General features: G+C 47.8%; 1 protein-coding gene across 1 annotated transcript; it reads right to left on the bottom strand.

The window, feature by feature from the left end:
* Positions 1-10,598: 10,598 nt before the first annotated feature.
* Positions 10,599-14,693, bottom strand: LOC130130320 (C-X-C motif chemokine 2-like). The gene is made up of 4 exons (XM_056299986.1): positions 14,534-14,693; positions 12,818-12,950; positions 12,349-12,429; positions 10,599-10,705 (listed from the first exon to the last, which is right to left on the bottom strand). The coding sequence occupies exons 1-4, from the start codon at positions 14,592-14,594 to the stop codon at positions 10,663-10,665; spliced, it is 318 nt and encodes a 105-aa protein (XP_056155961.1). The 5' UTR covers positions 14,595-14,693; the 3' UTR covers positions 10,599-10,662.
* Between the last annotated feature and the right edge of the window lie 7,257 nt (positions 14,694-21,950).

Here is a 21,950-nt window from a genome sequence, read left to right as displayed (position 1 = left end):
TCCAGTGTTGGTTTCACTTTGGCATGTCCACGTGTGCAGCAGAAGGTGATCATGAGATCAGGAGTTCAGCCACAGACCAGAGGCCCCGTCAGGGAGGAGAGAGACCAGAACAGCCCGGCAGCCACAGAAATACATCATATAGGTCTAATATGGCTCTCTTGTCTTTTATACAAGAGCGTGCCATTTCAGCTCTGTTCATGACAGCTCTGTCTCAGCTTTCCAATTTTTTTTGTTCTTTTTCCTTTCAGAACAAACAGCCAGAAAATCCCCACAAGTAACAGGAAATACACACAGCACAGCCCTGCAGGCAAACACAGTTCTACATGTGAGCCTCAGCACAATGCTGATATATAGGTTGTTGTTGTTGTTGTTGTTGTCAAGTTTATTTTTATAGCCCAAAACCACAAGATAGTCCTGAAGGGTTTTACAATCAGCACAGTAAACAACAATATACAACAATACACAACATCCTCTATCTTTGGTCCCTCACCCAACTATCTTTGGTCCCTCACCCAACTATCTTTGGTCCCTCACCCAACTATCTTTGGTCCCTCACCCAACTATCTTTGGTCTCTCACCCAACTATCTTTGGTCCCTCACCCAACTATCTTTGGTCCCTCACCCAACTATCTTTGGTCCCTCACCCAACTATCTTTGGTCCCTCACCCAACTATCTTTGGTCCCTCACCCAACTATCTTTGGTCCCTCACCCAACTATCTTTGGTCTCTCACCCAACTATCTTTGGTCCCTCACCCAACTATCTTTGGTCCCTCACCCAACTATCTTTGGTCCCTCACCCAACTATCTTTGGTCCCTCGACCCAAATGAGAAAAACGCCACGAGAAAAAATGGGAGAAACCTCAGGAGGAGCGTCAGAGGAGGGATCCCTCTTCCAGGACGGACAGACACACAACAGGTGTCTATGCACAAAATACACAAAAAATAACAGAATAATAATAATAATGTAACATCATAGATTACACACAGAGCGAGGTCATGTAGAGTACATACGGCTAACGCATCAAGTTCAGCAAAGCAAATGTAGAAGTGCTGGGTAATGACATCGTAAGGAGAGATGGCAAGGCGGGTCTAGTGAATCTGTGACCATCCGAGACAACGTTAGGCGGCGCACAGACGCAGTGAGGTCCTGCAAGTTCAGGGAACGTTCCCATCAGCGGGACAAGACCAAGCAATTCCCGCTAACACCTACAGTTATAAACACACTGGGCCTCATTCATCAATCACTCATACGTACAAAGCTGTTTTACATGCCCACGGGATTCTTTAGCTCTCCGGTTTGTCTGACAGGAAGAAGTAAATCCTGATGGTTATTTGTAATTCTTGCTCCCTAACAATCACCCAGGCCTGCAAAGACATCAGTGTTAGCCAACGGGTGCCTACATTCAGGGTTACCCAGGTTCTACACTGGCCTCTGAGAAAAAACTCAGGGCTCAAAAAGATCCCACGCCTGTGTAAGAACAACATTTGCACGTACAAACGATTGATGGATGAGGCCCAATGACACTGAGACCCTCCTAAAAGAGGACGGTTGTGACAAGGCTCACAACTATGCCTTGTGTTTGTTTGTGTTCACCAAAGATGCAACTGTTTCACAAGATGCGGGTTAATGATTCCCATATTGAGCTGAACTAGGCTAAACTCACCGGACTATCCCTTTAACTAAGCAGGGCTGTTAGTTAGTGAGGGGCTCACAATGCAACTGGGTGAAAAACTGAAGGCATTTGTGTGCATGTCCAGCTCAACGAGGGCTCGAGTGCAGGATAAAAATCCCAAATGAGGAACAGAAGAGGATATCTGCACACTGAGAACGGAAACTCCCCAAGTACTTGACGTAACACGTCTTTAATGCAATTTTCATTTTCATTGAGCATGCATAACGACATTATTTAATGCAACTTTCAGTCACACGGACCTTCATCAGACTGCAGCCATCTCATTCAAAGCGTGCCGTACTCATGCATCTGAAGGAACTTCTCAGAGTTTGGTCTTATAAACGTTGTAGATGGGTGAGCCTGTCCAACCTGTTTACATCTGCGTGCTCAGCAAGAGTCCCTGTTGGTGGACGGATGAAACCACATCGCGCGTGGTTCAGACTGCGAGGCCACAAAGTCACATGAGTGTGGGGGATTCACGTATAATGACTTGACACAATTTCTCTCAACACACCAGCCCCCAACCTCATGTTGCCCTCGTATAGAAAGATGAAAACAAACTGCAAAGAAAGAGAGGATGAAAGACAGAAAGAAAGCCAGAGAAGAGAGAGGCAGAAAAGACAAGAGACAAAAATCGAGACAAAGAAAGACGGACAGAAAAAAACGAGAGAAAGTTAAAGAAAAAGAAAGAGACAAAAGCAAAAAAGACAAAGAAACGATACAGGAAACAAGACCCAAATAAGGAGAGAAGGAAACACACAAAATAGAAAAATAGAAAGAAATGCACAAAAACGGGCGTCCGGGTGGCGTGGCGGTCTATTCCGTTGCCTACCAACACGGGTATCGCCGGTTCGAATCCCCGCGTTACCTCCGGCTTGGTCGGGCGTCCCTACAGACACAATTGGCCGTGTCTGCAGGTGGGAAGCCGGATGTGGGTATGTGTCCTGGTCGCAGCACTAGCGCCTCCTCTGGTCGGCCGGGGCGCCTGTTCAGGGAGGAGGGGGATCTGGGGGGAGGAATAGCGTGATCCTCCCACGCGCTACGGCCCCCTGGTGAAACTCCTCACTGTCAGGTGAAAAGAAGCGGCTGGTGACTCCACACGTATGGGAGGAGGCATGTGGTAGTCTGCAGCCCTCCCCGGATCGGCAGATAGGGTGGAGGAGTGACCGGGACGGCTCGGAAGAGTGGGGTGATTGGCCAAGTACAATTGGGGAGAAAAATGTGGAGGGGGGAGGGTGCACAAAAACAAAAAGACCCTCTAAGACAGAGAGGGGTATCTTCTTGTCCTGGTGTGTGTGTGTGGTCACATCCATCCTCTGTCTCACCACAGACAACTCACGTCTGTCCCACGAGAGCGGCTGAACGTGTGCTGGAGCCGTCCGTGTCTGTGGTTTGTGCAGCAGACCAGACAGATCAGCTGCAGTGACAGACAGCGTGTAGAAGTGTCATGAGTCAAGAGGAGGACTCAGCACCGTATACTCAGGGCTACAAAACAGCCCACGCCTGTGTGAGAACAACATTTGTACGTACAAACGATTGATGGATGAGGCCCAATGAGACTGAGACCCTCCTAAAAGAAGATGGTTGTGACAAGGCTCACAACGATGCCTTGTGTTTGCGTGTCTTCACCAAAGATGCAACCGTTTCACAAGATGTGGGTCCATGATCCCCCGATATTGAGGTAAGCTAGTGTAACCGGTTAATTTCTTGCCCGGTGCGGGATTCGATACGGGGTGTACTGCACCACATGGCGACATCACTAACCGCTCGGCTAAAGGGTCAGACCCGTTAGCTAGGGGCTAACGTGTCTTATTAGTAGTTTACAGTCATCACCCTCCCCGGAAGCGCGCCCTCGCGCTTGTTATTCCCGCGCTCCGAAGAGACTTCTGAGGATCTGCACACTTCCGGATCCCACCGCTGCCACCAATGTAACCGGTTATTTTCTTGCCCGGTGCGGGATTCGATACGGGGTGTACTGCACCACAAGGCGACGCCACTAACCGCTCGGCTAAAGGGTCAGACCCGTTAGCTAGGAGCTAACGTGTCTTATTAGTAGTTTACACTAGGCTAAACTCAGCAGTGTGCCTTCAAACTACGCGGACAAACGGAAACAAACACATTCACCACTTTGACTCTGGTTAAAACCCAGTAGAAACCGGACTATCCCGTTAACTAAGTAGGGCTATTAGTTAGTGAGGGGACCACAATGCAACTGGAAGAAAAAAAACGGCATTTGTGTGCATGTCCAGCTCAACAAGGGTTCGAGCGCAGGATAAAAATCCCAAATGAGGAACAAAAGCGGATATCTGCACACTGAGAACTGAAACGCCCAAATACTTGATGTAACACTTGTTTAATGCAATTTTCATTTCCATTGAGCATGCATAAAGACATTATTTAATGCCAACAATTCAAAAGCATTGTGTCTCAGCACATTGAGATACAATGTCCTCTATTTGAGTTGACATACCTGGCCAATAGAGGATGTCCCTGGCTCTTTCTTTGCATTTGACGATTCCCAGGTGTGATTCGTGGATTTTCTCCACCATTTCCTGCCCCAGTTGACTCGGCACTATCAGCTTTGCAGCCTTGAACAGTAAGCCTGATGAGTAGCTGATCTCTGTTTAATGACCAGTATGCCTGGATTTCTTTCACAACAGCTGATCTCTCGTTGGGCCATCTTTTCATTGTGGTCTCTCTCTTTGCATTTCTGGATCTTCCAGTGTTGCTTTCTTGAAAGTTTGTAGTTTTTCCTCTGAGATAGGCAGCTGAGGTGTGATCCAGTTGTCCTCCAACTCCTCTCCCAGTAGGTCTTCGCTTTGTTCATTGAGGTAAGTGCGACTCAGTGCATCGGTGATATGCATCTCTTTGCCTGGCTTATATGTGACTGTGAGACTATACCTCTGAAGCCTCAACAGCATCCTCTGAGGCCTCGGCGGAGCTTGGTGAAGTGGTTTCTTGAATATGTTCTCAAGTGGTTTGTGGTCACTCTCGACGTGTACCTCTCTGCCATATATGTACTGATGGAACTTTTCACATCCATAGACGATGGCTACAGTTCCTTTTCAATTTCTGCGTACCTACCCTGACAGTCTGTTAGAGCTCGCGACCCATATGCCACAGGTCCCCTGTCTTGAAGTATGACTGCAACCACACCTTCTGAGCTGGCATCTACTGATAGTGTCAGCGGCTCGTTCATGTCGTAGAACTTCAGTGATGGTGCATTTGTTAGGAATCCTTTGAGCTTTTCGAAGCTTTCCTTTTGTTTGTCTTCCCAGTGCCACGATGTGTTGTCCTCTAGCAGCTTTCTGAGTGGAGCACTGACCTCTGATTGGTTGGGAATGAACTTGGCGAGGTATTGGATCATGCCCATGAACCCCAACAGTCCTGCTTTGGCTTCAGGAGGAGGGTATTGCACCACGGCTCTCACCTTTTCTTCATCTGGGTTCAGTCCATCTGCACTCAGTATGTGACTGACGTATTTTATCTCTGTTGTCCTGATCTTGCATTTCTTCCTGTTCAGTTTGAGATTGTACTTTCTCACTCTCTGCAGCAGGTTGTTGAGTTGTTAATCGTGTTCTTCCACTGTTTCCCACTGTTTCTAAGAGATCATCAGTGACATTGACCACGCCATCCAGGCCTTCGATCATCTGAGCAACAGCTCTCTGGAACACTTCTGATGCAGACAAAATGCCAAAGGGCAGATGCAGGAACCTGTACCTTCCTATGGGTGTGTTGAACGTGCAGAGCTTGGAGCTTTCGTCATCTAGTTCTATCTGCCAGAACCCTTGGTTTGCGTCGAGGACAGAGAATACCCTTGCTTTTGGCACGTTTGCTACAACCTCTTCGACTGTGAGTAGTGGATAGTGCTCACGCTTGATCGCTCTGTTTGGGTCTTGTGGATCTATACATATCCTGATTTTGTGTGGCTTGACCACTGTTACCATGCTACTGACCCAGTCTGTCAGTTCTTCCTGTCTCGCTATCACTCCCATTGGTTCCATCCTGTGGAGTTCCTCGACTATTTTGTCCTTTAGAGCAACTGGAACTTTCCTTGGAGCGTGCACGACCGGTGAGACTGTGTTGTCGACTTTTATGTGGCGTTGTCCTGGAATACAACCCAAGCCATTGAACAGATCATCATAGTCCTTCAGAACGTCATCTCTTTTGTTGTGACTTCGTAGACTAGCTTGACCATGCCTATGGTCCTTCACGCCTCAGGGCGCCTACGCTTCCGATGGCCTTACGGTCGCTCCATCCCACTTCTGACACCAATGTAGCGAATTCGGGGGACAACGCAACCACAGAAACTGCCGCGGCCGGGACGCGAACCCGTATCGCCCGCACCGCAGGAGACATCGCTAACCGCTAGACTAAAGGGTCAGACCCGCGAGCCAGCGGCCAGCGTGTCTTCTTATCCGTGCACGTTACAATATTTTCTTTGCAACCCTGAATAGGTACCTGTTTGTAGTTATTCAACCAATCAGCAGTGAATTTTGTCAGACGTTGCACACCTTGCATAATTAAGTGCTGCGAGATGATTGGTCGAGTAAGTACAAGCAGGGCTACCTATGCAGGGTTACAATGAAAATCTGCGGGATAGGGGGGTCCTAGAGGACTGGGTTGAGAAACACTGCTCTAGACTAAGACTCGACGGTGGCTGTAACTGTGCCATTCCAAGTTTCTTCTGACACCACGTAATATAGTTTTGTAACGACGAGACAAAAAGCCAGCATGCAGTTCAACGTGTGTCCGTTTACTGAATGCACGACAGTGTACGCTTTACGACATCCTACGTCATAGCTACGGAAACTCAACGGGTGCGTCGCGTGAACCAGGCCGACGCCTCCGCGCACCTCACCGGGACGGAGGCTGCTTTTGTTCTGGATTGATGCAGAAATAAACCAAGCGTTGAGCTTTGCAGCAGCTTTGCTTTCTTTGTTTTCTTTTCTTCCCCCAGCCGCCGCATTGTTTGTGTGCAGAAACCACCGTCAGGTTATTTCATAAAACTCAATATCATTTAAGACGTGACCACTTCAATCGTTTGCAATCTCTGTCTTGACATGTTCCGCTTCCGGTGTGGGAAGATGGCGGCGCGAATTCACGTTTGCGGCGGCCTCACCCGGTACCGTCCATGCAGCGTCTTTGTCCACTTCTGCGTCTAAGTTTGTGTCTTCGTTTGATGGCTGGATCGGCTGGGAGAGCTTGGTCTGCTACGTCCTGTGGGCCCAGGGACCACGGCCTCGCCTGGAGCGGCGCCCGAGGAGGAAAACGCCGAGGACGGTCTGACAGGACGCGGGAGCGGGGCAGGCTAAGCTAACTGCTAGCCCATCCATGCAGACCGGCAGTTCCGACAGTCATCGTTCGTTCCCTTGGACAGTGATTTGTTTGTGTTTAGTTTGGATATATGTGTTGGTTTGCATATGTGTGTTCTTGTAGTTTTGGGGCGTTTTTCTCTTTGTGTTGTACTGCTGTGCCGTGGCGCCCCCAAGGGGTGGCCACGGCCACCCTGATACTATCCCTGGCCCCCCCGCTGCCCCCCCCCAGCCACGAGTCGCATATGTAGAATATGCTTCTGATTATGCAGAATGTGCTTCTATCTGATATCTTACATTAGGTGCTGTTCATTTAAATCAATAATGTATATTTTTCTTAACTCTCATATTGACAGTTTTCCACTAGCCTATACAGTATACTACAACAGCAGCAGCATAGAATTCCCGAAATTCAGTCATGGCTTTCGGTTTTGGTGTGCCACCCCAAGATTTCCAGTGGCCCCATTTGCCCCCCCCCCCCCTATGAAACATTTCTGGGGGCACCACTGCTGCTGTGGGCTGGAGGAGACGATGTTTCCTGTCATTTCATGTAAATTCATGTAAATTTCATGTACGCAAGTACATGAAGTGAAATAAAGTGACCCTGATAAATCAGGTAGAAACTCCACTCGTTTTAGGGTTCAGCCCCGTGATGCAGCGGCAAAGCAACGCAACACAAGTCGTGTTCTTTTTATTATATATAAATCACTGCTTTATTGTGGTTTCGTGAAGGATTTTTGCATTTCTTTCAGCCATGCGGCCATGAGGTACACAGCCCACACCAACTCATGTATTCACAAATCATTTCCAAAGCATGAAGGAGGCCAGAACACGGGACAGACGAATACAAGTTTCTTCGTTAGCAGCAACAACAGGACACTCTCGTCCATTCACTCTGCTCTCCGTTTCCACCAACAAACACAGGGACAAAACACAAACACACTTTCACAGCCGTAAGAAGTCACATCTTCATGTTCATATTGGACATCTATCTATCTATCTATCTATCTACACTGCTCAAAAAATAGAGGGAACACCTAAAAACACAATATAGACCTCGATGAATGAAATATTTCAGCTGAAAATCTTTATGTATTAGACAGAGGAATGTGTTTAGAGCAAAATAACCTAAGAATGATCGATGGAAATCAAAATCATTAGCCCATTAAGGTCTGGATTCAGAATCATACTCAAAATCAAAGTGGAAAATGAGAACATAGGCTGATCCAACTTCTGTGGAAATTCTTCAAGACGATTCAAAATGAGGCTCAGTAGTGTGTGTGGCCTCCACGTGCCTATATGCACTCCCTACAGCGTCTGGGCATGCTCCTGATGAGACGACGGATGGTCTCCTGAGGGATCTCCTCCCAGACCTGGATCAGGGCATCGGTCAACTCCTGGACAGTCTGTGGTGCGACATCGCGTTGGCGGATGGTACGAGACATGATGTCCCAGAGGTGCTCGATTGGATTCAGGTCTGGGGAACGTGCAGGCCAGTCCATAGCATCAATGCCCTCAACATACAGGAACTGCTGACACACTCTGGCCACATGAGGACGAGCATTGTCATGCATGAGCAGGAACCCAGGGCCCACTGCACCAGCATATGGTCTGACAAGGGGTCTGAGGATCTCATCCCGGTACCTAATGGCAGTCATGGTACCTCTGGCTAGCACGTAGAGGTCTGTGCGGCCCTCCAAGGATATGCCTCCCCAGACCATCACTGACCCACCGCCAAACCGGTCATGCTGGAGGATGTTGCAGGCAGCAGAACGTTCTCCACAGCGTCTCCCGACTCTCTCACGTCTGTCACATGTGTTCAGTGTGAACCTGCTCTCATCTGTGAAGAGCACAGGGCGCCAATGGCGAATCTGCCAACCAAGATGTTCTCTGGCAAAGGTCAATCGGGCTACACGGTGTTGGGCTGTGAGCACAGGCCCCAATTGTGGACGTCGGGCCCTCATACCATCCTCATTCATTCTGTTTCTCACTGTTTGAGCAGAAACCTGCACATTAGTGGCCTGTTGAAGGTCGTTTTGTAGGGCTCCGGCAGTGCTCCTCCTGTTCCTCCTTGCACAAAGGACCAGATAGCGGTCCTGCTGCGGGGTCGTTGTCCTCCTGCGGCCCCCTCCACGTCTCCTGGTGTACTGGCCTGTCTCCTGGTACCTCCTCCATGCTCTGGACACTGTGCTGGGAGACACATCAAATCTTCTTGCCACAGCACGCATTGATGTGCCATCCTGGATGAGCTGCACTACCTGAGCAACTTCTGTAGGTTGCAGATGCCGCCTCATGCCACCTCTAGTGGTGAGGGCACTAGCAAAATGAAAAACTAACCAAAGATCGGCCAGAAAAGATGAGGACAGGCAAATGGTCTGTGGCCACCACCTGCAAATCCATTCCTTCTATAGGGGTTGTCTTGCAAATTGTCTAATTTCCACCAGGTGGAAATTTACCAACAGGTGAAATTGATTCACAAATCAGTGTTGCTTCCTAACTGGACAGGTTGATATCTCAAAAGTGTGATTGACTTGGAGCTACATTGCATTGCTTATGTGTTCCCTTTATTTTTTTGAGCAGTGTATCTATCTATCTATCTAGTTAAACCTATGGTCACTTCTAATACCACTTATGCTAACAACAACTCATTACTTTTGAGAACTTCTGACGGTTGATTTTAAAACAAGTTGGGATTATTTCTATTTCTTATTTATCTTTTATTTCTATTTGTTTCTGTTTTCTTGTTATCTTGTATCTTGTTAGTTTTTAGGTGTTTCTTATTAGAGCCTGGGTGTCTGTAATAGAACCCAATCTCCCCTCGGGGGACGAATAAAGTATCCGGATTCTGATTCTGATTCTGCCAACAGTCGCTTTTAAGCTACCGACTGTTTGGTGTTTCCAGTGTCTATTGCAGCGACACAACAATACAAGCCTTCTTATCTGGACAAGTCATTCGATCTTGCATTGAGTCTGAAACGCCCGATTCTCACAAAGAAGCTAAAATATTTGACAAAAAAAAGAGAAAAGTGCAATAACTTAACTTGAAAACAATTACTACAGCTTGCCTTGAGTTTGTGTTTCAAAACAGTAACACAATTTTTGAATGAGGATTAACCTGCCTCTCTGTCTGGCGAGTTAGAGGCCTTTGTCGCTGTGGCGTACAGGCACAGCTGGGTTGAAGAGCACCAGTAAATGAAAACAGCTCCGCCCCATCCTTTCTGCAGGAGCTAATCTCAACGCTTTGCTGGGGACGTTTTGCAACCCCGTTCTCACAAAAAGTCTGATGATATGACAGCCGATGTTTCATGGGGACAATCCTGCAGCTCCTACTGTTGGGCTTGTTACTGGTGTCGCTACTGGTGCTGTTACTGGTGTCGTTACTGGCGTTACCGGTCTTGTTACTGGCGTCGCTACTGGTGCTGTTACCGGTCTTGTTACCGGTCTTGTTACTGGTGCTGTTACCGGTCTTGTTACTGGTGCTGTTACTGGTGTTGTTACCGGTCTTGTTACTGGTGTTGTTACTGGTCTTGTTACTGGTCTTGTTACTGGTGCTGTTACCGGTCTTGTTACCGGTCTTGTTACTGGTGCTGTTACCGGTCTTGTTACTGGTCTTGTTACTGGTGCTGTTACCGGTCTTGTTACTGTGCTGTTACCGGTCTTGTTACCGGCCTTGTTACTGGTGTTGTTTTTTAGTTGGCTGTCTCAGGGTTGATGCGCTGTAATGGAAACAAGACAAAAAGGGATTAACTCAACCCACTGCACGACCCTTGGCCCCTGTTAAAGCACCCGGATCTTACTTTAAAGGTTTAGAAACCTTGACGTACAAGAGAAACAACAGTACGGCGGGCTGACGGGGGCTCGACATCGCAGCACGTGAGAATGGTCTTCGCTGAAACGTCGCGCGGCCTTCGGAGCGTGGCTGCGCGACTTGGTGAAAAAAAACGTCATACGGGGATTATCGTAGACAACACTGCGATTGCGATGTAATACATTTATATACATGTGCAAACAACACAAACTTGTCGCGTTGTGTAGCGACTTCCGTTTTGCGTGTTCTGCACAGCACCTCTTTCTGCTCAATGTCGCCCCCATATAACAGGTCGCGGTTCTTCTTCTTCTTCTTCTTCTTCTTCTTTGGTTTTGCCTCCAGTTCATCAGCGTCAGGCTGCTCGTCGCCATCGGCATCCATCTTTAACTTCTTTCTGGTCTGCACAGCACACGGGACAGTCATGTGACCGTAGACCGCACGCGCTTTCCCTGCCTAAACAGAGACTGATTGGTCGTCTCTTAATTACGGGCGTAGATATGCAGACTGCGCACGAACAGACGTCCACACGCATAGCACAGTTTATCGTCCAATCAAGTCGCAGCCCTTTGCGGTCGCAGAGCTGCGCAGACTGACGCCGCGACTGCGCCTGCGCTAACCGTGCAGCCAGCGCGAGCGTGTACCATATGCTCGCACGCATAAAAGTGGCGCTCACGTGCGCCCTGCACAGCTCCGAGCTACAGTAACCAAACACTGCATATTGTGTATATGCGTATGTTGCTGATTTATGTATATAGTGTATGTGTGCATGTTGTGTATGTGTATTTATGTATATTGTGTATGCTGTGTATGTAGGTATATTGTGTATTTATGTAGTTTATGTGTGTATGTTGTGTATGTATGTATACTGTGTACACATGTATATTGTCTGTTTAGTATATAACTTGTGTATGTGTATATAATATATTGTTTATTTATGCATATTGTGGATGTGTGGATGTTGTGCATGTATATTGTGTATGTGTGTATATTGTGTGTTTATGTATATTGTGTATTTACGTATATTGCATATGTGAGTATATTGTGTATTCATGTATATTGTGTGTATGTTTGTATGTTGTGTATTTATGTATATTGTGTGTGTTTGTATATTGTGTGCATATGTATATTGAGTATTTATGTATATTTTGTGTATGTTTGTATATTGTGTGCATGTGTATATTGAGTATTTATGTATATTGTGTGTATGTTTGTATATTGTGTGCATGTGTATATTGAGTATTTATGTATATTGTGTGTATGTTTGTATATTGTGTGCATGTGTATATTGAGTATTTATGTATATTGTGTGTATGTTTGTATGTTGTGTATATTGAGTATTTATGTATAGTGTGTGTGTTAGTGTATTGTGTGGATGTGTATGTTGTGTCAGCTCCTTTGGTCTCGTATGATGTCATGCCTGCAGAGATCTTCTGCTGCTCGACCAAACAGCGCTGAGTAAAGCTGCGCTGAGTGACAGGGAAAACAGCTCGAGCAACAGTGTGCAAAAAAATAAAACAATGAAAGTTGTCTTGTTAATTAGTTCACACGTACCGTTTTACTACTTTCAGGACTGTTTCTGTGAATTTTGCAGTTGGATCCAAACACAGTTGGCTCCCATTCTTCAGTGTCATACTGCAGGAAAGAGAGGACGACGTAATCAGATATGTATAGATAGATAGATAGATAGATAGATAGATAGATAGATAGATAGATAGATAGATAGATAGATAGATAGATAGATAAGATAGATAGATAGATAGATAGATAGATAGATAGATAGATAGATAGATAGATGCCGTTGCATAAAATCATTTTAAGCATGATTACTATCCTCTTATCTCCTTTATATCTTAATAAACCTGTCATCCTGCATCAATTAGCACTTCTGTCATTCTGTCATGTAGCGCCAGCGGCCATCTTTGAGGCCTATCCAGCCGTCACACTTGATAAGGAGGGAAATTGTCCTTTAACTGATTTGCCCTTCTCTCCCCCCCCCCCCCACCCCGGTGCAGATACTTACATGACCTCTGTCTGGCTGCAGTGGGGGCGAGGCCCATACCGCTTCACGGTGTCGATCTGGCTGAGTGTTTTCCTGGTCAGGCTTTTGCTTACACTCACACAAAGACAACGGGGCTGCGTGGGCAGTCGGTGGCCTGAGGGACGGGCCGGAGGAGAGAGAAGAGAGATACCACAAAGGTCAACGTCAACGTCTGCTGCTACGCCCTCCTCCTCCTCCTCTGCAGACATGTTGGAGACCAGCGACTAGAGGACGCAAGTGGTCAACCACAGAAAAGCCTAAACTCTTTCTGCTATTCAAAGGCCACCTGCTACCATGGCACCTGCATTCACTTTGGCCCCCTCACTACTGAGCCCTTTTCCATGCTGCACTCGAAAGCTCAAGTTGTCTGTTATGCTGCCTCGCGCCAGTGGAAATCTTCTCGATACTCGAATTCTCCTCTTCGCCACCTCTTAATGATCCGAGACACGTCTGCTCTTAATTGTACCCAACTCACTTGATTGTACTCAACATAACACGTATTCTACTATGATATGAGCAGCAGCTGGTTAGCCTAGTAGGTAAGAACGCTGCGGATTCAAACCCCAGTTTGGTTGAGTCTCCACTAAGAGGCCTTGGCTTAGACCCCTAATGCTATACAAGCCAGCTACATCTCAGATGTACATCGCTTTGGATGAAATTATCTGCTACATGAGATTCTACCACTACTACTTCCTGTAGTAGTATGATTATGCAGCTAATGCTGCCACTACTTTAGCGCGCATGATATTCAATTAAGCAATTAAATGCACGTCACTTCATATCAGCTGGTTTATCAGCCATTTTCAGCACTGCTTCAGCAGTTTCCTTCGTCTACCGGCACTTACACGCATTTTCTGCAGGAAATGCGCTGTTATTTTACTACTTCATTGATCCCCGTGGGGAAATCCGCCTCTGCATTTAACCCGTCCTAGCTGTGCAGCTGGGGGCAGCGGGCAGCCGCCGTGCAGTGCCCGGGGGCCAGCTCCAGCTCGTCTTGCCGTGCCTTGCTCAGGGGCACAGACAGGAGTATTAACCCTAACATGCGTGTCTTTTTGATGGTGGCGGGTGAAACCGGAGCACCCGGAGGAAACCCACCGCAGACACGGGGAGAACAGGCAAACTCCGCACAGGAAGGACCTGGGACGACTCCCAAGGTTGGACAACCCTGGGGTTCGAACCCAGGACCTTCTCCCTGTGAGGCGACAGCGCTAACCTCTGGGCCGCCGTGCTGCCTATTATGTAGTCATATTATGTAGTCCTCTGTGATATCAGCTGGTAACATTTGAATTCATCTGTGAATTTCTGACTCTCTTGGAAGTCACTCTGGATAAACGTGTCTGCTCAATAAGTAAATGTAACATAAATCCAATTACTAGTGGCCATATACAGCCACAGTAAAACCCAGACAAGGGTAACTAAGTGACAAAAACACCTGTCTAAACGCCTGTCACATCCGCGTGAGGGTCAGCAGGCCGGCCTGGAGGTCAGAGGTGTTGTCTCTGAATACAGGAGGCCGTGCAGCGATGTTTACTTGCAGAAGTACAGTTGTGCAAAATCTTTGGCTGCTGCACTAGCTTTCTGACCTTTTGGCCCTACCACTGAACTCCCCCCCCCCCTTGGCGAGTTAGATTAGGGATATCAGATCAAACATCTAGTTAAAACACAGAGAATAGCATTGGCTGGTCTGGAGTAACTCACCCTCTGAAGTGCAGACGACAACACAGAGAAGAAGGACGGCAGATGCGATGGCAGTATTCATGTTTCTCCTGAATGGTAGCGCTCACCGAGTAAAAACCACTAATGACACTTGAGGCTGATTATTGACTTTACTGGTTAGTTGCAGCCTTTGGATGTTCGATGTTCTTGCGAACGCGGCTTCGGCAGGATGAGTGAATGGGTGTGGGATTGTGAACCCGCCACATTTTAAATACCTTTTCTCTCAACCCCCCCCCTTCCCCACAGCGCTACACACCGGTGAAGCCAGCTTTCCTGGGAATCATTGAGCTATTCCTATTTATCCCACATGTTGACGCTTGTTGCTGACTCACTTTTCCAAAAAAACTGCCCTCCCAAATCCTTTTAAAGACTTTCTTCCGGGTTTCCTCCGTAGAGGCAGGGGGATCACATTGGTGATAAGGCAGCGGCGGGTTTGAACATGTCCTCCATTGTAATAAGTACATGACCCTGAAATACCGCGACACTGTTGGGAAGGTGCCCCTGTTGGAAAGGTACCCACCTCCCCCTTACTGACAAGTCCTGGAAATGATTTCGTGTCACACTTGGCCATCTGGAGTAAGTTGTTGTCTGAAGTGGTCAAAGTTTCTTTCTCCCCCCCCCCCCCCCCCGAAAGACAAAAAAATGTTTATTTTCCAGCTGCAACTTTGACTCATTCGTATGAGGTTGAGAAACAGAGGCAGTGCCTTCTGGTGCTCATTTTAGCCTGAGACTCCAGCTATATGCTTGAAATGTATGATTATGATCATTTAAAAACGAGGATTGTTGGGCTACGTCACGCGGCCCCTTAATGTTATGTCATCTACTTTATCTTTTATTTGTGGAAACAGGTAAAAAAAAGAAGAAAACGTAGACTCTAATAGACATGAATCGCTATTTTGATCAAAACAAAATTAGAACAACATAAGATCAGGAATCAGAAACACTTTGTCATTTCATTTCACGCACTTGCACACTCGAAATGAAATTGATCGTTTCCCCCAGCCCACAGCAGTGCAACACAAAGACAAAAACACACATCCAAAAACTACCAGAACACACATACCCAAACCAACACACATATGCAAACTGAAAAAAATAAAATAAAACTCACTGTCCAGGGGAAGGAACTCCAGCCAGTATGACTGCTGGGCTAGCAGTTAGCTTAGCCTGCCCCGCTTCCGCGTCCTGTTCGACCGCGCTCGGTGTTTCCTCTTCAGGCGTCCGGTGGTCCTTGGGCCCACCGGACGCAGCAGACCAGGCTCCGTCAGCCGATCCAGCGCCGGCTCTGCCAGCCAGACACCTTCGACACACCTCCCCGCACTCCACACGACGACACTGGGAGCACAGCCAAGGCCAGGCGAGGCCTCCGCCAGACCGCCCGCGGTGTTATCGTAACTGCCGGCCTGCATGGGCTAGCCTAGCAGTTAGCTAGCTAACTAAATATACTGTTTTTGTTATACCGTCAACCCCCTTGTCAGTTTGGTATTGTTATTTAAGTAGCTTTAAGTCAAAGGCCCCAGGGCGCCCAGGGTATCTCAAGTCAGTAAAGTGCTACATAATGCATGCTGACATACCTGGACACGTCCAAGTCAGAGACATCGACCCTGAGGCTAGTGCAAATCTATACGCAAACCAGGGATTGTCATAAGTTTGGCTACGTGATGTGATACGAGTAACAACCCCCCCGGCTGTGCCCTTCTACTTTCTACTGTAAATAAAAAAAACATTAAAATTCTTCCGTTGAGGAGAGGAGTATTTGAGCAAGAGACGGTGGCGCAGTGGTTAGCGCGGTCGCCTCACAGCAAGAAGGTCCTGGGTTCGAGCCCCGGGGTAGTCCAACCTTGGGGGGTCGTCCTCTGTGTGGAGTTTGCATGTTCTCCCCGTGTCTGCGAGGGTTTCCTCCCACAGTCCAAAGACATGTAGGTCAGGTGACTCGGCCGTACTAAATTATCCCTAGGTGTGTGTGTGGGCCCTGTGATGGCCTGGCGGCCTGTCCAGGGTGTCTCTCTGCCTGCCGTCCAATGACTGCTGGAATAGGCTCCAGCATCCCCGAGAGCAGGATAAGCGGTTAAGATGATGGATGGATGGACGTATTGAAAGAGAGAGCGGATACAGCTATTGAGAGAGACGGACCAAAGTTGCATATTTTTGTAATGTTCTGTACTTCTAATTTGGTGGTGATTTTTACATAGTTTTTGTTTGATTTTCTGTAGTTTTACGTGTAGTTGTACACAGCTGTATAGTTAGTTTATAGAATTGGCGCTCTCGCTTCCCTCCATGCTTGCTGTTGACTCCGGCGTTGTCCAGAGTAGACTGAGCGTTCCCCCAGAGGTAAAACAAAACTGCGGTGCGTGGTTTGATACCTGTAACCCGGCCCAACAGGTTCCCCAGATTCTGGCACTTTTTCAGTCTCGGTGGGGCCACGGCCTATATAAACTTGGCTGTTTTGTTGACATTTAAAATTGTTTAGACATTACAAGACAGTTGATATTTTCAATTGTTTGCTAATGCTAACGAGTGTGTTGTAAAATCTTATAATTATCATGTTGCTCATTTAATCACTAGTTACAGCTACCCACCAACAAGCGTAACCAAGCTAGTCATTCCGGGGCCTTGGGAATGTTGCCTTTTATCTTCAGTCTAGTCAAGTCAAGCCAAATGTTGTAGGTGCAGCTGCAAATCACCACTCAGCGCCAGAGGGAAAGCACATTACAAACTTTGACAAACCAGAAGGACCTTATCTGAGGATCTCATATGGAGTTAGAAGAGGCTGTGATGTAGATTGAGGCTGGACCCTGCAATGCTTTATACCTAATAAACACAATAAGATTCAGTCAAATGGTTTTAATTCAGTCAGACAAGTTTTATTGTGGAATATAAACGATTGGTGTGTCATTCATTCAACTTCAAATTCCCCCCCCCCCCTCAAAAAATGGGATCCTGGATCCATTGTCCTGCCAGACTGGTGGGAAATGGATGAGTATAGAATTATTGAATCAAATTACATCTGACACTGACTATTTTGCTTGAGAAATTTGGATTCAATATGGTTTTCTATATTTGTTGAGGTGGGTATGAACCAATTTTGAAGCTGCAGTGAATGTAAAAACTGGCTTTGCTTCTTCACGACCTGCTCTATGTGTTCTAACAGAGTTAGCAGTTGTAGTTCTAAATCATTGAGAGAAATGGCGGTTTTGTGACACACACCTGCACTTAGTTTCCCAACAAATACGTATTTTGATTAAGACTGATAGCATGTGTAAGGAATTCATCCTACAGTTTTACTAATGTCTTGGCTTCACAATTTAAAGGATGAAAAAAATTGGCAATCAGGAACCAGAAATCCCATTCATTTTCACCACAGGTGGAAAATCAAGTCATGTCAAGTCATGTCACTCACCAGCCCATTAGACCCGAAAATGACACCTGTCATCCAGCCTCTCCGCCGCTCTCCCCGACGACATCTCTGCTGAGCATGCTCGACGTCGACATCATCGAGCTCTCAGCCCCACGGTACAGAGGTACTCGGTGGGGGAGCGGGAGGCCCTGGCATGCCTCTGAGCACGTGAGTGCTGGCACATGTATTTCTACGGACGCTTATTCACGCTGAGGACAGACCACCAGGCCCTCACCACCCTGCTGGCCACATCAGGCATCGGCCGCAAACCACTCCATCTCCACCGTTGGGCTGACCGCCTGCAACAGTACAACTTCTGCCTGCAGTTCACACCAGGCCAGGACAACGTGGTGGCTGACCTGCTATCATGCTCGGTTCCCAGCCCACCCTCAGCTCCACCTCTGGGCCCCAAACAGGACCAGGCCGAGCATGACCTCATCCAGCTCCTCCACACACTGCTTCAAGAGATGGTGTCCCTGCAGGAGCTCCAGGATGCCTCGGCTGACGACCCCACCCTCTCTACACTCTCGACCTACATCAGGCAGGGCTGGCCCGCAAGGGTACCAGACAAGCTGCTCTCCTACTTCAGGGTCAAGGACAAGTTGTCGTGTTGGAATGACACCTGCATCACTCACGGGCTCTGCACTGTGGCTCCAGGTGCCTTTCGGGTGCATATCCATGCTGTGGCGCACGAGGGCCACTTGGGCATACAGGCTCAAACAGCAGTGTCACGATGTCGTGTGGTGGCCAGGCATCGACAGGGAAATCGAGACCCTGGTCAAGGACTGCACTGCTTGTCTCCTCAGTAGTAAGACCAGGGCCCCAGCCCCACCCCCGCTCATGCAACCGTTGGACTGGCCGTCCCAACCCTGGGAGCACCTGCAACTTGACGTCTGTGGCGAGCTGCATCGGATACCGCATCCACAGTGCTTCCTCGTCGTGGTCTACAACTGCCACTCTAAGTGGCCCGAGGTGACACCCGTGGGCTCAGTCACAGCCAAGGCATTGATCAACATTCTCAATGCCCTGTTCGCACGTTGGGGCCTGCCCAAGAGGATCACGACCGACAACGGCCCCCAAATGGTCTCCCACGAGCTGTCCTGCTATCTGGCGGGGAAGGGGATCCGCCACATCAGCGCCGCATTTTACAACCCTGCTGCGAACGGGGGTGGGGGATGGTGGGGGGTGGGGTGGAACGGCTGAATCAATCACTGAAAAATGGAATAAAGTCCCACCTGGCACAAGGGTGCACGCTCACCACCAGCCTCCTCCAGACGCTGCTGCATTACTGGGCCACCCGACACTCCACCACAGGAGTCTCCCCAGCTTCCCTCATGCTGGGGCAGGAGCTCCAACTGCCTCTGGACAGGCTCCGCCCAACACCGGCTCAGGCTCCAGTCCACCCAGTTCAAGACAGTTGCCACACGCCAACGCCTGATGAAGAATCGCTTCGACAGGGCCCGACATGCCAGACCATCTGCCATCACCGTCTCGGACTGGGTCAGGATCGGGCGACCCCACTGCGACAACAAGCTCCAGTCATTCTGGTCAGACCCCGTTCAGGTCAGCCAATAGCCTGGCCCAGCTTCATTCAGGCTCGCCGATGGCACTCGCTGGCATGCTAACCGCCTGCGTAAGGTGCAGGCCCTCCCTGGGCCGAGACTGAGTGTGCCGGCCTCCTCCGACCCTTTAGCCAAGGGCTAGCGAGTCTCCACATCCGTGGTCGTTACAGTATTAGATGAAGTCATTTATTTCCAGAAGCTGATTGGTTTTCTTAAGCGGTTTAATTGTGCTGACAACATTGAGGAGAATTTCTCAGGGTGCTTTAGTCATTTTTTTTTTCTTGACAAAAACAGCAACTCTAACATTTTTGGTAACTTTACATTAACAAACCTTCTGTTAAGAAATATATAACAAGATTGGGTAACACTTTAGTATGGGGAACATATTGTAAGTAAAAAAACTTAATTACTAGTGAATTAGTAATGATCAAGGTGTCACTTTACTATGGGGAACATACTCTAAGTAACAAACACTTAATTTAGAGTAATTTAACACTATGAACACTTGTAGTTTTGTGTTTTGTTATGTAAGTGTAACCCCTTCTTCACTGGCGGGCAACGCCAAGCACATTTAAACAAGACAACATCCTAATGCTGCCAGCTACTAAAGCGTCACAAGAAAATCCAGTGGCGCAACAGGATCCTGAGTTCTCAGCGGTGGAATGGTGAGCTGGCCGAACCTCCTGTGTACTAGTAGGCTAGTGCCACTAATGGCAATAATAGTGATAAATGATAATAGCAATAATTAACCAGGATATTTATCAGTGTAGTAGCGCGGTGCCTCCGCTGAGAAAATAGTACACTTACCTAAGGCTAGTGAATGGTGTATCTTCCCAGAATTTAAACAAACCGGTGGTTAAGGCAGATCGTGTAACCCTGCTGTGTACTGAAATACCGTACAAGCTTATTACCAGCACTCTAAAAGTAAATGAGCTGCCAATACACCCGAAATATAATTAATAATAATAGGATTTATTGGATAATACTGAGAGAGCGAGAGAGAGAGAGAGAGAGAGAGTACCACACGAGGGTGGTATTGTTGATCAACTAAACATTAATTAAAATTTCACAGGGTGTGACAACCGTTCACAATAAACAGAAGGAAAGTACCAAAAAGAATACAAAAATACCCAGCGCTTTCTGTTGGGGCCCATTGGTTCACATTAAAGCAGTTCTCTGAGCGCAGGGCAAGGCAAGGCAGACACCCTACGATGCCCAGGCGACGAGATAAAAGTGCGTGGGTGTGTGTGTATAAGTGATCTGTCCGGGTTACTCACAACCCAACGCTCCCACGACCGGGAGGCTGTGTGTAGCTCAGAGGATGGACGGCGCTGTGCTAGCTGTCGGCTCCCCGGCAAGGCCTCCACCCGCCAACGCTCCCACGACCGGGAGGCTGCCACAGGTCGCAACGTTCCGAACACCCCCGGCGAAGACAATGGTCCTCCGGTGGGAAACGAAGCAATCGGACCCCAAAACAAACCCCTTACCAGCAAGCACACGACCGTGGGCCAATCGCAACCCTCCGGTCCTCGAATGCGGGCCCGGTACACGGCTGTGTACAAAGTCTCCGCGAAACGGGCACTCAAACGGGGCCGCAGAGAGAGATAAAAAAAAAAATGGCACCTCTCTCCTCGGAGTCCCGCTCCGAATCCGGAAGCTCCTTCCTTCCCGCGAGGAGCTCGACCGTTGCGACCCCGCGATTTCGCGGGCAGAACAACTCCGCATCGTATCATTGGCCGATAGCAAAAATTCAAATACAAATACATCCCATTGGTCCACACGTTTGGAAACCACACCCACACAGGAAATGTTTCAGACACAAGCATGCTGGTAAATGACGTACCGAAGATTTTTAGATTTTAAAGGTCCTTACATAAGAACAGACCATATTCATTACGTGTTAGTAAGGGAGAATAACTCTTCTTGTGGTACTACCACCTTATAAAGGCCATACTAAGCAAAGCATATTGAGATGATACTACTAATAAGCAATACTTCTGAGGTTATAGAGGGAAAACTCATAGTTAATTACTTACTGGTTGTATAATAAGGCCATGCAGAATACGGCATTAATAAGTGCTTAATAATGACCAATGAAGAGCCAATATGTTGCTAATTTGCATGCTAATACGCACCTAATTAATGGTGACTACGTTCCCCATGCTAAAGTGTTACCCAAGATTGGAACTGGATCTTGACAGTCAAATCTAAAACTAACAGTCAGTGAAGCAATGCAAGAACTGAAAGTGACTTCTTGATAATCCTTAAGCCAACTGAACTCTGTATCCCATACGGGAAATTACAGAGGTGTGACTGGACGGGTTTTCAACAGAAAGGATTGCTCTCGTTTTTGTTTAATTTATTCCTTTCGGGAAGAAGCGAGTCCTGCACGGATGTTTGGGCATGCTTGTCCAAACGGAGATTACTGTCATGCATCACA

The sequence above is a fragment of the Lampris incognitus genome, chromosome 20 (genome assembly GCF_029633865.1).
Source record: "Lampris incognitus isolate fLamInc1 chromosome 20, fLamInc1.hap2, whole genome shotgun sequence".
Classification (NCBI taxonomy): domain Eukaryota; kingdom Metazoa; phylum Chordata; class Actinopteri; order Lampriformes; family Lampridae; genus Lampris; species Lampris incognitus.
The sequence above is the reverse complement of the archived record's forward strand: the minus strand, read 5'-3'. Positions and strand labels throughout refer to the sequence as shown.